Here is a 17,882-nt window from a genome sequence, read left to right on the forward strand (position 1 = left end):
ATCCATCCATCCATCCATCCATCCATCCATCCATCCATCCTTCTATCCATCCTTCCATCTATTCATCCTTCTATCCATCCATCCATCCATCCATCTTTCTATCCATCCATCCATCTTTCTATCCATCCTTCCATCTATCCATCCTTCTATCCATTCTTCTATCCATCCATCCATCCATCCATCTTTCTATCCATCCATCCATCCTTCTATCCATCCTTCCTTCTATCCATCCTTCTATCCATTTTCTTTCCATCTATCCATCCTTCCATCCATCTATCCTTTTATTCATCCTTCTAGCCATCCTTCCATCCATCCATCCTTCTATCTATCCATCCATCCATCCATCCATCCATCTATCCATCTTTCCATTCTCTAAGCTGTGTGCTCAGCATCATACCAGACACTCAGGAGAGAAAGACAAACAGATCCTGGTCCCTGACAGCAAGGGGTTGGCTTGCCTTCTGGGAGAGAGACATTCAGCTATTACAATCAATCCCCCTATCACAAGCTCTCAGCTGCCAGGCACCTGTCCTTCTCCTTTGGGGCCATGACCACAATTTTAAAGAAGCATTTATTGGACAATCTTTCATGTGATACCTGTTTTTCTCCACTTAACTACAAACTCCGTAGAAGCCGGGCCACATTGTTTTTATTCTGTGCTCTATTCCCAATGCTTGGCACATAATAGGTGCTCGGGAAATATCTGCTGCCTAGATGAACACACGAACCCAGCATGCTAAGTCATATGGCAGAGTTCTGAGTATTTTGATAGCATTGTGAGAATCTAACTCAGCCTGGGTCATGGGGAAGAAGAATGGGGAAGAAGACTGAAGGGGAAAAGATGGTGGGGAAAGGTCTCCGAGGGGTGACATGAAGGCTCATGAAGCTGAGCCTTGGAGGGCAAGCCAGGGCTGGCCAGACAGAGGGGGCAAAGGGCATTGCGGGCAGAGGCAGTGGCATATGCATCAGCACGGAGGTGGGAAAGAGCATTGGCACATTCTGAGAACTGCAAATAAGCCATATGATTCACGTGCTGGGCCCATTTGGGGACGTGGTACGAGTAATCAGCAAGGCTGGAGTAATCAGTTGACAGAGGTTGAATCAAAAAGGACCTTGTAGACTGAGCCAATGACCTTGAACTTGGTCTTCAAGGTGCTAGGGGGCTCTTGTGAAGTGTGTGGGGGAAGGGGTAGTTATGGTAGGGTCAGATGTGTGTTTTAGAAAGGGAAGAGGGGCTTTGCTTCTCTGAAAGGGAAGGCCAACCTGCTCCCAGGGTCCCTGCACCCAGGGAAGAAAAGGTGAAGATGGGAGGATGAAGATGGGCTGAGGGAAGGGAGCAGAGCTGGTTTTCTAGAAAAATCCCTCATTTCATTCCTGTTACTTTATTTTGTCGGTGTGCTGGAGCAGAAGTTCACCTTTAATCCTTCTCTGACAAGACAAGTTAAATAAGCCCCCTTGTCATTTACACCCAACAGGGCATATGAAAGTCGTAGAGAGTCTGCTGGAAATCACACCTTGGGCTTAACATAGCTCCCAGATTCTGCAGGCTCAGATGCTCCGACAGCAGCCCAGGCCAGGACCCCTGCCCCTGAGGAAATGTTGCCCAAGGCTCACCTTGGAGGTGTCCTGACCCTGAAAGCTCCCACTTCCTTCCCTAGCCTGGAGTCCTCTGGGGAAAAGATGGGGAGGGGGAGTGGAAGGGGCAGCACATTCCATGAAGATCCCGAAGCTCAGAGAGGGAGCATGGTTTCTTCAAGGTCACACAGCAGGATACTGCCCCAGGCACCTGCTCATCTCTCCTCTCTGTAAGTGAAGACATACTCTGTAGGGTGCACTCTACATGCTGGTCCTGAAAATGGCAGTCTACATTATCTTTCATGGCCATCCAATAGGAGAGCCGATCACTGTGCGGTCCAATAGAACATCTTGTTATTAGAGTATCCACTCCAACTGTTGGTATCCCCCTCAACAGTCTGGAAGCCAAGAGCGCACATCAACCTTGTACGGGGCAAGGAAAATTGTCTCAATGCCAGTATCAGAAACCTGATCTTAATCCCCAAGAGAAGACAGATTTCTCTGGTCAAAAGAACCTCCCCTCATGCCAGAGAGAGTAGTGAAATGATGCCAGTGCAGGTCTTTCCCCCCCCCCCTTTTTATCTCCTTTTCCAGTCCAAGGGCATCTGTGTGAATATCTAGGCTGACTAAGCAATGGTGTCTGGACTGATCCCAATCGCCTGGCAAGGTTCTCACCTGAGGCTGGCTGCAGCCCCTCCCACACACCTGTCCCCACCCTAGCCCCTGGAAAGCTCAGGAACCTCTCATGGCCTTTCTGACAAGGCCTTTCAGTCCCTGGGACTCCAAGATCCATCCTGAATATGGCCCTTGATGACCCAAGGGTGGAGATAATGAGATGCCCTATACCACTCGCATCCAAGAACACCTGGATACCTGCTGCTGTGGTTCTGGTGCTTTCCAGGATGGGAGAGATGTCACAGAGCCCTGTAGGAATCTTCAGCCCTTTTTTGCCCCCCAAAATGCACACAATGTATTGGACAAACTTCTGGGGTTTCAAGTACCCCAGAGGTGCATCCACATGCTTCCTAGGGATCCCTAGACACCCACATAAGGCCCCTGGCTGAGATCTTCTGTGACCATGGCACACATTGGAGAAACAGAAAAATAACTCAGTGAGAGATGCAAAGGCAGACAATGAAAATACCAGTTGCCATCTCTCTAATCGAAGTATGTACAAGATGCTGAGGGAGCACAGCGGGTGATCGTTTAATTCCACCTTGGTAAGAGAGGTCAGAGGCTCCCCAGAGGAGAGAATGAGTAAGATTTGGCCAGGCAGAAAAGAGACGATGAAGAAACAGAAGTGAAACCTATTTTCCCTGTGCACGAGCAGTCTATCTATAGGATGTGTTGTTTGGCACAAATCCCTGTGACATAGAAGTGTGATCAAACCTATTGGCCACATAAATAAACAGCCCCTAACAAGCTCCAGGCCAGAGACACATGACTCGCCTGGGAGCCCTCCCCTTGAAGGAACTGGGTCCACCTTGTCCTTCTCTGTGTTTCCAGCCCTGTGTACCACACTCAGGAAGATGTAAAGATGGCTGTTGTTCAAAGGCCACCAAGTCATTTGAATGATGGGGCTGGATCTAGTCATCAAACACCAAAAGCATTATTTAAATACTTTAGAATCTACTAAAACTCTCTGGCAACCACTTTAACACCCTTGAGGAGAGCCGCCAGCTCTAGATTGAAGGGCTAGGGCTGGTTCGAAAAGACAATGCACTTGGTGGTTTATGCGCAACATGCCAATGGAGGTGAACCTAACAGAAGTTCAAGGTCAAATCTCTTCAACAGTAACAACTTCAAGGCCATTTCACCGCTGGTTTTAATGCAGCCCTCAGACCACTCCAGCCAGGCTTTAGCCCCCATTAGCCCCAAAGAATCTCCTTTTGTCCAGGTCCCCATGCTGTCAAGTTCTTGGTCATTTCCAGATTCCCAAGTCACTCACTGAATTGGTGAACAGAGCTGACTATTCTATTTCTTGAAACCCTTTCTTCTTTTGGAATCTGGGACGCTTCATTCTCCCTGCTTTCTTCATATCTTGCCGGCATCTACTTTTCTTCCTCCAAATCTTGAAGTGCCTGAGGGTCCAGCATTGAGTCCACTTCTGTTTTTGCCACTTCAGTCATCTGACCTTAGCCTGTGGCTTTAGACACCATCCATCCCCTTCTGCCCCCCGAGTATAAATCTCCAGCCTTGATCTATGCTCCAATGATCCATTCTCCACCCAGAAATGACCTTTCAAGAAGGCAAACCCGACCTTTAAAGCTTGTTCCCACAAAAAGTCCTTCGCATTTGTTTGTCCCTCTGCCTGTAATGTTCTCCCTCGTTCCCTTAGCATGGTAAGTTCTTTGTCACCTTTGAGATCTCAGCTAAAATGAAAATCTTTTCCTGACCACCCAACCCTTCTCTATGCCATCAGTCTTTTCTAATTGTATGCACTGTACTTATCATTATCTGGAAGCTTTCTTATTTGTTTATCCTTTTAATCCCTCCCCCAAGGTAAACTACATAAGCTCAGAATCTTGTTTTGTTCCTCCATGCACAGCCCCCTGCCCCCAGTGCCCAGAACCACCATGGTTTCATACAAACGTGGTGAATTAATGTTGGATGAATGAGCAGAGCAGCTCCCTCTGTCAGAGTTTCCCAAACACCGTAACAGATCCCTGGCTGGGTTGAGTGCATCGCGATCATCTGGGGAGCTCGTTAAAAATACAAATGGCCTGAGGCTCCAGTCCTGGAGATTCTGATCCAGTAACTGTAGAATAAGTCTCAGGCATCACTGTATGTTTAGTGGCCTCTCCAAAAATTCTAATGAGCTGTCAGAATGGGGGACCCCTGCCGTTTATAGCCAAACTTCCATAAAAAGACCAAAGACTGGGGCTGCAATGATTGCAATTCACACTCTGACCTCGAGGAGGAGCTGCTGGTTTCTTCCATCGCCCCACCTCCCCCACCCCACCCTATCCCCCACCAGGAGGAGCTAGATGACCAGTCTAGGATGGATAAAATATAACTATGGTTGAGGGTGGAGCATTTGTTGGGGGTGGAATAAAAAGTATTACAATGGAACTGGACTTGGAAACTTGTTCTTATTTCCCGTTGTGTCTTATTACATTTATCCTACAATCAGCTGTCCTTTGGTGGGCCCTGTCTGGTTTCCTTCCCTCCCATGTGACCGATATAAGATTGAGCATGGGGCACACCCTGGAGGCCAGGGCAGGGACAGGAGGTTTGGACAAGGCATCTTGGGTGGGCTCAGCCTTGGCTCTTGTCTTCCTCACTCAAGTCCTACAGATCTGTTAGCTGTAAGATCTGTGAGCCTAAGATCAGGATATGGGTCCAGGGCAGTTGTAAGGAGCAGCCAGGTTGAGTGGCTGCTAGGCTAGACTCTAAGTCAGAGTGGTCCTGCTCCATTCTCTGGGCTTCAGCTCTGGTCTTTATCAATCACCCAAAGGAGTACCTAACTTCTCGTCCCTGTGATATTGTTGGACTGGAATGTTCCCTGGTGATTGTCATTTTTGGTTTTATCACTGTCAAGGGCTGAGACAGAACAAGCCAATGCCAATAAAACCATTTGTAAATAGCACCCTGTTTCAGAGCAAGTAAGACCCACCAGGTGACGGTGTGTATTTCCAAGAATTGAAACCCAGTGAGTTCACCAGCACAGCCACACAGGAACAAAAGAAAGTACCAGGTTAAAGTGCTGTCTCTGCCCATAACCTTTGGGAATGCAGGTGGCAGGAGGGAACTCAAGGTGAATCCTCCCCAAACACCTTCCCTTCTTATTCTGTGACTTCCCTCTCTGGATCCCTTAAGCTACCAAGAGACATGATAGGACAATAGCCGCCATTTTTTAATGACTGCATAATGAGCCAAACACAGGGGTCACTGGGTTGCAGACAGTACCTCATTTAAGAAAAGTACATCTTTTCATGCCCAATTTCAGATGAGGTTTCTAAAACGCTGAAAGGATAGGTCAAACACCAGAACTCATGTGCATCATTCTGCCACCTACCGACATCCTCTCTCTCTACTTCACCCTTCCTGGTCTCCAAGTTCATCTCCTTCTCTAATGGTACAAGACACCACAAACCCTCACTGCAGAGGTACCCAGCACAGCCCCCAAAAGGGAAGTTTGTCCTGGCCGGGTCGCATCATCTGTACCACAAAATACCCAGGTGTGTGTCTCCCTGCAAGGTGAAAGAGGAGAGATAAGAGGTGCTGAAAGCGGGGTGGGGGTGTTATCACAGACTGTAGATCTCCTTCTCTCTCTATCTGGCTCTCTTTTCTGTGGCCTTGCCACCTAGGCCCAGGGAAGCCCCTGGGAACAAATTGTGAAGGAAAGAGACGAAACAAAGGAGGGTTGATAAAAACCGCAGTAAAAGGTTAACTTCCCATGATTCTGTGTGGCTGTCTAATGGATTTCTATGATATAAACAGACCTTTGGCTTTGCCTGCTAGGCAGGTAACCTCCAACTAAATGAGTTTAGACAGTGTGTCCTAATAAGAAATGTTCCCTTTTGCCACATACCCCACAAAGTCCCCAAGTATCCAAAGACCCTCACTCCTCACACCCAAACAGACAGATGCTGTCCACTGTACACACATGCCCATCTGAGAAAGAAGTGGGGTGGGTGACATGGCATGGCCTGTCAAAATGGGCACATCCCTTTGTATTTGCAGCTTTAGCATTCGTTACTTTAACAAATATTTACTGAGGTGACACTGCTCTAGGCCTCGAGCAAGCAGTGTGGAGAAAAGACACAGGCTTTGCCCTTGAGATGCTCAAAGTTCAGGTGCAGGCACTTTAACAGGTTGGGGTAAGTGCTGCGGTAGAGATCCACAAGGCGGAATCACGGAGGAGGGTGTACCTAAGACTTTCTGGAGAAGTTAGGGAAGGCAACTTGAGCTGAGAATGGCCTCACGTTCTTCATCTGAAAAATAGGATTAGCAAAAGCGCCTACCTTGCAGAGACAACATGAAATGAAATATAACAAAGTAAGTAAAGCACCTGTTCTAGTGACTGGCACATGGTAAAGGCTCCATAATGTCAGCTGCTCAGAGTGGTATTGGCAGCATTACTAAAAAAGCCCCTCCTTATAGGCATAAATAAATAGGAGTAATTAACCAAGTTCTAGCTCTATCATTACGCTAGATTGATTGTTAGATGACAGCCTCCTACTGGTGAAGTATGGAATTGCACCTCTGCCCTATTAGCCATCAGTGTGTGAGCTATTAAGATGAGAGATATTACAGTTGGAAAAAAACACAGGAAGATGGCAAAAAGGACCATGAAATACCTATAAGTTGAACAGGGCTTTGATAGACAACTACAATACCCAGCACTTCAGGGGCCTTACAACCCTTCTGACAATCTTCTGTATGTTTTCAAAGAGGTCATTGAGAATGAAGACCACTTCTCACTTCCTACAATCCCTCCCAACACCCAGACACACACATACACAACCTGATGATGGAAGGCTACAAAACAAAGAAAATTCATTTTACTGAAATTCATTTTGAAGCAAATTTTCCTGAAAAAATGGTTCAATGAGCATTTACTGCTATTTCCTTTCCAAGCAAGAACAGTATATTCTAGAAGTTTATTCACAGAAAAAAAATTTCAAATACCTAGAGCAGACTTTCCAAGCAAGAACAGTATATTCTAGAAGTTTATTCACAGAAAAAAAATTTCAAATACCTAGAGCAGATTTTCCAATAGAACTTTCTGCAATAATGGAAATGTTCTGTACCGGCTCTGTCCAATATAGCAACCACCAGCTTATATGTGGCCAGTGAGCACTTGGAATGGGGCTAGTCTGACTGAGGAAATGATTTTTAATTTGACTTGATTTGATTCAATTTAAATATAAACATACACATGTGACTAGTGTCTACCATACTGGACAACCCAGACCCAGGTGCTTAGATCACGTACACGGTCTTGAGTCTCTTCTAGTTTTGGCATTTTCTTCTAACAATTGGCTTAGCTGCTCCCCAGTGGCCAGACCATGGGGCAAAGTGTCCAATGCTCAGGCCCTTGAAACTTTCCCCCAATCTCCCTTCACTCTCTCAAGGAGTTCAATGACCTTCCCGAACATTCAGCAAGAGGTCTTGCTAAGCCCAAGAAGGTGATCCCTTTGGCTTTAGAATATTTCATCAGCTCCCTCAATTTTCCCAAAGACTCCAATCCATTCATCATGTTTTCTGAAAGCTCAGGACGATCCTGTCGCTAAGATAACGTGTTTAGGACCACAGGGGAGGCTTCTGGGCTTTACAAACATTCTGGGCCATTTTCTGCCCACTGGGTTGAGTGGGCAGTGGTGGCCTCGTCACAATGCCCTGCTTTTCCCTTCTATCAGAGCTAGAGACACAGTTCTGGCTGGGCCTGTGTGATCTATTCATTTCCTTCCAAGCTGGGCTCTGTGAGCTCATTCACGGGGCATGGGGAATGCAAGCTGGGAAGGAAAGCAAATGCACGTATAGAAAACAAACAGCCGGCAGCTCCCTGCTTGGACCAGGGCAGGCTGAGGGAGAGGGAGCCCTGGGGGAGAAGAAAGCCTTGGGAGGGTCTGTCTGGTAGAAGTGGAAGGTCTGGCTGGAGGAGACTGGAACACCAGTCGATGCTTCTCCTGTTCCATCCAGCAGCCTAGCCCTGACCTTGGCCCCTGAAGCCTCCATCTTAGTAGGCTCTTATCTCTCTCCCTTCAGCTGGGTTCTTGGGAAAAGAGGCTACTGCAGTGGAGGCCAGAGACACAGCAGGAAAAGAGAAAACTGGCAGCCGGGAGCCCCTTCCCTGGAATTTCCTTCTGTCTTCTGCCCCCCTCCTCACAGACAAGACACGAAGGCTCCCCTGGTCCCAAGAAGAGAAGCCAGTCAGCTGAGCCACCACCTCAGTCCAGCTACAGAATTACAAGGGCCCAGCTTTTGGCTCCAGTGGCCGATTTGCATATGATTTGCATACATCTGCATACCCCGCTCCAGAGGCCCACAGTCAAAGGATGTGAAATGAAATAAAATAAATTAATTAGTGCAGCCTACCATAGCCCGCTATGCAGGGCTCGACGCCCATAAGAGATGCCACTGATTCTGAAAATAATCAGTGGGATTGCAGGCTGGGTCGGGGAGAGAAAGATGGCGGTGGGGGCAGGGGATTCTCAGCACTGGGGGTGCAGAAGGAAAAGGAGTCTCTGTTTGGCCCAGGATGGGGCATCTGCCTCCTGCCTCAGCCCTACTCCCCATCCTCAGGAATAGAGAGTGGAGCCAGGCAGAAGCCTGCACCTGACTTTCCACACTTGGGTACCACCTTGGCACGGGCCTCACCCTTAACTCTGCAGGGAGATGTTCACCACAGTGATTGGGGCAACATTCAATTTCTAACCAAAGTCAGGATAGCGGATTCAAGAGCTTGGAAGGCAACGAGGTACCCACAGTTATTCTCCCATCTCCAAGTGCCCTCCCACCTTTACCCCTATTTACGGTCCCCACTGTGTCTGTACATCTCTATCTGTCTTTCATCACCCTTCCCTCTGATCCCATCTATGGGCTGGTTGAGGGAGAGATGTGTCCCATCGCCAGCAGTGAGCTGGAGTTAATTTATCCCTGTCCTTCTGCCAGGTGCTAATGAGATGCTCGCAGCCTGTGTCAGCCAAGCAGTTTCCATATCCTGTAAATACGCCTCTTAGTGATTCAGTTCATGGCACTACTTAACATATGCTTCGTCTTTCTCTAGGTCCATCAGCTCTATCTAGGGTGGAGCCCTCCTCTAAGGCTGGGACCCTGCAGGGTGCTGGACATCAGGATCACACCTGTGAGGTCCAGGTTACCTGGACAGCTTGAGTGGCAGGCACTAGAATTGATGCTGAGCAGGAAGGGCTGCAACACTGAAATGGAGACCCGTGATTTTTGGTTAAAAGGGGCACGTAGATCACAGCCAAAAAAAAGTAGCACCATCCAGCAAACGATAAATCAAAGATCAGAAATGCAAGACGGAGCAGCAGCGACAGGCTGCTTCAAAGCAAGTCTGGACAGAGAGCAGTCAAGGTTGAAGAGGGCAGCTGAGTCAAGATCCTGAATATCATGCATGCCCCAGAGGTTCCTCTAGCACCGAGCTCCCAAGCACTGAGAGTAGATGTGGTGGTAGCTCGAAGGAGCAGAGGGGCAGAGCTCTAGATTTAAGATCACCAAGCTGCGCCCACTTACCACCTTCCCCTTCCCCTTCCTTTCCCCTCCATGCTTCTCTGTTCCATCCGGAGTGGCTTCACTGGACTGTGTTATCCACTAAAGAAAGGGCGATGCAATTTACAAAGATTAGAAAAGTGTGGCTTTAGATCAGGGATTTGCAAACTGCTGCCCATGAACCAAATCAGCTTGTGACCTGTTTTTTTGTATAGCCTGCAAGCTAAGAATGGATTTTTTACCTTTTTTAAATGATTGGGGAAAAAAGGAAAAATAAAATTTTGTGACACTTGAAAATTACACAGATTTCAAATTTCGGGGTCCGTGATAAAGATTTATTGGAACAAAGCCGTGCCCTTTCTTTTATACACTGTCAGGGGCTGCTTGGGAGCTACCACAGAGGAGTTGAGTAGTGTCAGCGTCAGAAAGGATGATGCTTATAATCTCAGCCTTCACTGAAAAATTCTGCCAACTTCTGTTTAAGATAGAAGGGAAGTTCCCTCCCAAGATGGCGGCACTACACTCTGTGCATCCCTACGGGGCATTGCAAGAAGAGAATCGGTGCACACCAGACCTTCTCCTGAGTCTGGCCCCAAAACCTCTGTGATAAGAGAGACCAGACTGGGATGCCCCCTCCAAACACTAGAAGATTTCGATCAGTGGCTGAAAAGGCCCCTTGTGCCCAAGACCCAGAGTGGTTCTTCCTGTTGTCCACATATGGCCCTGGGCAGGTGGGCACCTGTTCATCTCTAACAACATCCCTCTAAGACCTGAACTTGAACTTGAACATAGTGCCAGACACACCATGAATCAGATTAGGTGGCCGAGTATCTCTGTAATTGGATTTAAAGGCAAAAAGCCTTCCTGTTTGTCTCTTTTCCCTGCCAAAATCATCACCCAAAGCCTTGTGCCCCCAATTCCACCATTAGACATTGATTAGTTGTCATACTGAGACCAGGGCCCACGGTGGCCCCAGGAACTCATGCTTTGGGTCTATTGGGGTTTCCCAAGAGTATGGGTGTGTTAGGAGCACAAAGGAGGCCAGAACAAGACCCACCCTGAGGACCAGAGGAGACTGGGCTAAGCAGCCTTTGATGAGGGTGTAGGGAGCAGGTGGGGACCTGGTTCAGGACAGCTCAGGACTGCTAAGAGCTGAGAATGGAGTCATTCTGATGAGGGCACCCAGATGGTTCTGGGGACTCTACTGCCAGCCCAGGCCACAGGGAGTAGTAGCAACTTACCCGGTACCACACGATCTCACGCATGCGACCATCCGTCTTGAAGTTACACTTCAAGGTCACAGCATCCCCAGCCACCACAGGTGGGAGAGGCTCAATGTTGACTGTCAGGTACCCTGCAGAAGAGAGGAGAAAGGGGAGTGAGGGCACAGGCTGGTCAGGAGGACTAGCTGACCAGGGTGGCCAGGGAGGTGGCAGGAAATGGTTGCATATCTGGAGGGGTGCTGTTGGCACTGTGGTCTCTGCTGATGGTGACTTTGCCCATGGCAAGCCAACCACCCTCTTCCCACCTCACCCTGACATCTCCCTTTCTGCTACCTCCAGGGCTCCACTGGATCCCCACAGACCCAAAACACTTCTTCCTGGGATGAATTTTCCCCCGAGTGTAGAACCTGCTGGCACCTCCAGGCAGTGCCTCGGTGCATCCTAGAGAAAGGGTTCTGTGGTCCAACATGGCACCTTCAAATTCCCCTTTAGAGAGTTTCGACATTAATAGCCTGTTAAATCCTGAGGAAATGAATGTGCTAACTAACAGGCATTCATCCCAACATTGCTAACCCGAACCAAATACGGGTTCCCGAGCCATCCCTTAAACCTTATCCTCATGCTAGGATCCAGGGTTGGGAAACCCACACTGGGACACGGTGTTCCAGGGGCCCATGACCCTCCCTCCCTCCCCTCATAACCAAATTACTCCTGGTAAAAAAGGAAGGGAGCCCGGAAGAATGCTGTTGGCTTTCTTTAATGCCCGCATTTCCCATCACACATGCCTAGCCACCCACAGGAAGGGGCTGGCCCAAGTTTTAGGCCATGGTGGTGGAGGGAGTGGTGGAAAGGGCCCTTATAGGATGATTATCTGAGGCAGAGTCTCCAATCTTTGAAAACACCAGATAATGTCCCCCATTCCCTGCCCTGTTTCAGCTGCCCTGGAACACCTGCTCAGTTCCCCAGAGCACAGCACTAGAACTCTTCCCTGGTAGGCACACCTTGGGGACACTGCTGCCTCTGTACCAAAGTCCAGCCTGGGGAGGCCTCTGACCCACTCCTCTGCCTCCCGCAGCCCCATCTCGGAGTGCAGGGCACCCACACCAGCTCGGCGGAAGACCTCATTCTTGGGCCAATCATGCAGGCTCATCTGATCAGCTTCCCGCTGGCTGACGTCTGGCCATCGATCTAATGGATCAATCCAGTCCGATGGTCTTAATGAGGAAACTGGCCAGGATGAGTTCGGGGATTTCAATTGCGCAGGCAACCTGAGCAGATGGCACCCAGGGGTCTGACCCCTGCCTGGAACTTAATGGTTACAGCACTCCAGGAAAAAAAAAAAAAACAAACAAGAATCGACCTTGAGAGGATCAATTTGGAAGTTGGAGTCGAGTAGACCTACATGGTCCAAGGCCCCGGGACCCAGTCTCCAGGGTGAGGGGTAAGGTGTGGGGCTTGCCCCAGGGTGGACTCAAACTCAGGGGAGAGTTCAAGTTTCTAGACACCCCCACAGCCCAAATAATCAAAGAGGGCGATGATCCAGGCCAAATGGAAGGACCAATCCTCTGCTCACCGTTTCCTCAGTCATTCAATCCCAATCCACTTCTACCTGCTCTGTGCAGGCCCTCGGCCAGGGTCTGGCACACAGAGAGACTCAGACATATCCTCCAGGGATGCAAAGTGAGGGTGTCACCACTCACGACACCAGCCAGCTAAAGGTAGGAGGAAAGGGGGGGAGTGGCCGTGGAAAGGAACAAATCTGGACCACTCTAGGCTTGGGGCATGACACACAAAGAGGCCATCTCCAGAAGACACACCCCAGTGAGCCAGAGGCCTCTGGGCAACCGTGGCTCACGTCTCCATACCTGCTCTGGGCCAGACCCTGGGCTAAATGCTTGGCACGATACACAGTCACTCATTTAATCACACGGCAATGCCAGGAGAGAGGGGCTATTATTATCCCCCCGTTGGGTGGGGAAACGAAGAAGCAAAGTCACCTGCCAGATCACAAAGGCACAAGTGACAGAGCTCAGATTCAAACCCAAACCTCCTGGCTCCATGACAACTGCGACGCCATTACAGCAGCTCTCATGACAAAACAGATGAGAGGAAGTGCAGCCTGTATACTTTTGTCATCTACTCCTGAGGATGTGGGCAGGGGTGGGGGGAACCTTGCCAGGGAGACCATGATGGGAGTTGAGGATCTGATGCCCCCACCACAGCTTGGAGGCAGGGGTGACCACTTGGCTCACCTTTCTGGTGGGACTGCCCTGCCCACGATGCTTACTTGTTTCTTTATTTAGTATTAGAGACAAAGTCTTTCTCTGTCACTTTAGCCTCAGAACTCCTGGGCACAAACCATCCTCCTGCCTCAGCCTCCCAGAATGCTGAGATTGCAGCTGTGAGCTGCTGACCCCGGCTGCCTCTCGCCTTTGGACATAAGAGATGAAAACGAAGCCTCACTTGTCCAGATGGCTAAGGACCCCAGACTGGAGAAGACCCCCCCCACCAGAAGGAGGAGGGAAGAACTTAATCTCTGAGGTATAAATCTTGGATCAGCCCAAGGTGGGTGCAGATGGCGTGTACCTGGGAGGCAGGCTAGAGCACTTGGAGGGTCACTGTTTATTGCCAAGCCATGAGGGGATTACAAGTGTGGGTCTGGTGGAAGGAGGGTGGGTGCAGCTCTGGCAATCAGGTGGTGGTGTTAGGAGCGCTGACCAGTACAGCAAGCAGAGGCCTGGGTCAGTGGGAGTTGCAGGGCACGTAAAGGCAACAACAGGGAGGCCCTGCACAGATGATGGGGTCGGACCTGGGGGCATGGGAAGAGGTGGATGAGAAGATAGGTGCATAAGTGGTGGGGTCCTGCCAGATTAAGGCAAGATGGCCTTCCCAGAGTGTGCAGAGATTGGGGAGCTTCTCATAGGTGTTTTAGACAACATGATTTTTTTATCATCAACTAATTTTATGAAATAGTGGGTTAAACAACATTAAACCTGTTTCTTCCCTGGAGGACTTCGCAGAACTTCTCTCTCTTTCTTCCTATCTTCCCTCTATTCATGAAAAAATATTAATTGAGAACCTGTTCTGCACCAGGCAATGCTCTAGGCACTGGGGATACACGGTGATAATAGACATGGGCCCTGCCCTCATGGACTATGTTCTAGCAGATGAAACCATAATCAAATAAATGAAGGAAAGCAGGTCAGGTGGTGGTAAGGGTAATGGGAAAAATAAGGCAGAGCAAAGCAATGAAGAGTAATGGGAGAGGGATGCTCTAGAGGGGGGCCCTCTGTGAGAAGGTGGGAATAAAGGAAGGTGTGAGCCACAGGGGGTATCTAAGGGAGAGCATTCCAGACAGAGGACACCTCAAGCACAAAAAGCCTCGAACGTGGAGTGTGTTGCCTGTGACTCTCCAAGCTTGGGCCACAGTAGGAAATTTGTCTTAACACTTTACACTCTGGAGCCCATTTTGGGTGTGGCATCTTGTGGACCTTGAGCCAGGAACGGGAGTGAGTAGGGAAGGCAAGCCAGGTGCCTAGAGTATAAGAAGAAAGGGTGTGCTCCCCCCACCAACCCTGAGAGTGAGTTCTTTTCAGATGCTGCCCCCTGAGCACCTGCCTCTGGCCCTACTGGAGTCCCGGGAAACAAAGGTGAGGGAGAGGTGATCTGCCTCCCATTTGGGGGTGTCCCAACTTGGAGCCACAGAGGGTAGGGGGAACCTCCTTCTCAGTCCCACAGGAAGCTGAAGAAGCAGGGCTTCCACTCCTCCACTCTGAGGACCCTTCTCCAGGATGCCACACTTGTGGTTTTCCCAGCGCTTTCACTCTGATTATTTTTCAGTAGCTCATGCAGCAACCCAGGCCTCGCACGACGCCGTGACGTATGTCACACTCGAGCGTAATTGTCTGTTTGCACATCTGCCTCTCCTTCTGGAATGCAAGTTCCATTAATATCAGCAGAGTATCAAAATATGAATACGAGGAGGGCTGCTTTTTGAGATTTCTTAGATGCCAGCCGTGTGGGTCTTCGCATTTCCCTGTGGTGTGGGTACTACGGATGTGCCTCTGCTGTTCAGAGCAGGGAGGCACCTGTTCCCCATCACATGAGTGCAGGAGCCAGGCCAGAATCTCAACCCAGAGACCAACTCCAAAGTCGATTTCTTGCTATCAACCTCAGCAGGGTCCTATGACTTGCTGAGGTCACTTGGGGATCCTGGGGGTAGCCCCCGACTCACAGATTGGTTGCCACTGTATCTTCATCAGTGGTCTGGCTCTCCAAGGGGTCAGCACAGATAATGCAGGGGCCAGACCAAGTGAGGAAAGGAAGGACCGACCTGGAACTGCACACTGAGAGATGGAAACCACAGAGAGGCCTGGCAGTGGGACCAGGCCTGAGTGTGAGCTAGTGGGCAGAGGGGGACCCCACTGCCTCATGGCTTGAGCTGTGGGCTCCTGGGACGCTCCTGTTCCAAGGCTAGGACAAACACCAGGCCTCTATACCTCAGGTCTACAGGTGGGCTCATTGGCCAGGGTAGGGAGGGAGGAAGCAGGAAGTATGGTGACTGTCCAACAGATGCCCCAGGTGAGACTTGTGGCAGTGCCAATCAACACTCGGTGAAATATCACCTTCCCAGACAGACACACATAGGAGGGGAGACAGCCAGCGTTCAGACATAGCCAAGGAGGTTTTTTCCCAAAAGCAAAATATAGGAAAAGTCCTCTAGGTCCGACAAATATCGCTACAATTCTTAGTTCACAAAATTTCATCACCTTCCAAATATCCCGCATTGGTTCTTTCTCTGAACACTCCCTCCCCCATCAACCCAGCTCCTCCCCCCAATTTAAAGTTGGCCAGTAAGTTTCCATTTCTCGATCACTCAGCAGTGACCTGGAGGAGTAACAGGACCTCTATGGGACTGAGTTTCCTCACATGTCATGTGGACACAGGAGAGACATCAGAGTTCAAAGCAGTGATAATGGAGTCAGGGGAGGATGTCCCCTTACCACTTCCAGCATTCCACTGTCCAGGCTAAAAAGGATAAGGGGGTGGGAGGAAGCAGGGACTGACATCTGGAAGCTGGTTGGGGAGGATGAAAAGATTCCCAGATGGTCACCCCAGCTGGAGATACCTGCTGGGGTCAAGTTCAGGAGACTCACATGGAGGCCTCCTCCAAGGGAGAGGAAAGTAAACCAAAGAGAGGAGGTCTGAGAAGACCCCGTCTGCAGGGACCCTCCAGAGGGGTGCCCTTGAATGGCAGTACACTCACCCCTGAGTTCTCACTTCCTTCTGTGGAGCCCCAGGGAGGGGCTCCTGCTCACCAGGAGGGCAGCCGAGCTGGCAGAGGTCGGGGAGACGGGCTCATCGGCCATCGGGGACATGGAGAGCACAGTGTGAAGTACACTGCTGCCCCCAAGCCCTGGGACCTCAGACAAGTCGTCCCCCTCTCTGTGCCTCGGTGTTCCTCATCTGTAAAATAGGGGGAACTGAATTTTTAGGGCCTTCCTCCTTCAACTAATCCCATGTCAGATACTAACTGAGCCTGAACGTGGGTCTCACCACGGAGGCTGGAAGCAGAGACAATGTCATCACCTTCCTTCCCAGAAACGCAACACCGGCTCCCTGAGAATTGAACCTGCCTATTACCCAGCCACCAGCTAAAGATGGAGCTCTGTCTTTCTGGGCATTAAATTTGCCACCAATCAGCCTGGACGCACGAGCCCCCTCCGAGCGCAGTATCAAGAAGCAGATCAAGAGCAGAGACGGATCCATCTTAACTAAGTAGTTCATTATCCTGAGAGCCGCCATCACTCTCCCCCCCTATCTCTGACAGCATTTACACCACTTCTGTTAAGACACATTTAGCAAAATCGCAGGCAACATTTAGGAAGCAGACGCCCTCCTAACAAGGTGATGACCAATAGCTGCTCTACCTGGAAATGTGCCTGGTGACCTCCCGGCCTTGCTCCTCACCCCTTTCCGGGCTCAGAGGGGACAGTGTCCAGAGGGCTGGCTCAGGTCTGGCCCTCTGTGTGGATGGGGCCAGTGGGTGAGGGATTCCAGGAGGGGGAGACAGGCCTGCTTTGATGCAGTGAAAATAGACACTAATTACATTCAAGAGACCACATGTCCTGGTTTGCCCAGGGCTGAGGGGGTTCCTGGGACAAAAGACCTTCAGGATAAAAAGGGAAAGTCTCTTATGTCTCCGACAAAGGTTTAATAACCAGAATCCACAGAGAACTCAAACGTATTAGCAAGAAGAGAACAAGTGATCCCATCTCAGGGTGGGCAAGGGACCTGAAGAGAAACTTCTCTGAAGAAGACAGGCACATGGCCTATGGATATATGAAAAAATGTTCATCATCCTTAATCATCAGAGACATGCAAATCAAAACTACTTTGAGCTATCATCTAACATCAGTAAGATTAGCCCATATCACAAAATCCCCAAATCACAGATGCTGGCGTGGTTGTGGAGAAAAGGGAACACTTCTACACTGCTGGTGGGATTGCAAACTAATACATTCCTTTTGGAAAGATATCTGAAGAACACTTAGAGAATGAAAAATAGACCTGCCATTTGATCCTATAATTCCTCTACTAGGTATATATCCAGAAGACCAAAAATCACACTACAATAAAGATATTTGTACCATAATGTTTATTGCAGCCCAATTCATAATTGCTAGGTCATGGAAGAAGCCCAAGTGCCTATCGACCCACAAATAGATTAATAAATTGTGGTATATGTACACCATGGAATACTATGCAGCCCTAAAGAAAGATGGAGACTTTACCTCCTTCATGTTTACAGGGATGGAGCCTGAAAATACTCTTAGCAAAGTATCTCAAGAACAGAAGAAAAAGTATCCAATGTACTCAGTCCTACTATGAAACTAATTTATA

At 49.4% G+C, this 17,882-nt stretch overlaps 1 protein-coding gene across 1 annotated transcript in view; it reads right to left on the minus strand.

The window, feature by feature from the left end:
• The window catches only part of IGSF21 (immunoglobin superfamily member 21), a 242,056-nt gene that overhangs the window by 125,500 nt on the left and 98,674 nt on the right, over positions 1–17,882 (minus strand). The window contains exon 2 of the mRNA XM_003783853.1: positions 10,998–11,110. Within this exon, the coding sequence (XP_003783901.1) occupies positions 10,998–11,110 (113 nt within the window). The remainder of the gene's footprint in view (positions 1–10,997; positions 11,111–17,882) is intronic.

The sequence above is a fragment of the Otolemur garnettii genome, unplaced genomic scaffold, assembly GCF_000181295.1.
Source record: "Otolemur garnettii isolate 467f Iridium unplaced genomic scaffold, OtoGar3 scaffold00009, whole genome shotgun sequence".
Lineage (NCBI taxonomy): Eukaryota > Metazoa > Chordata > Mammalia > Primates > Galagidae > Otolemur > Otolemur garnettii.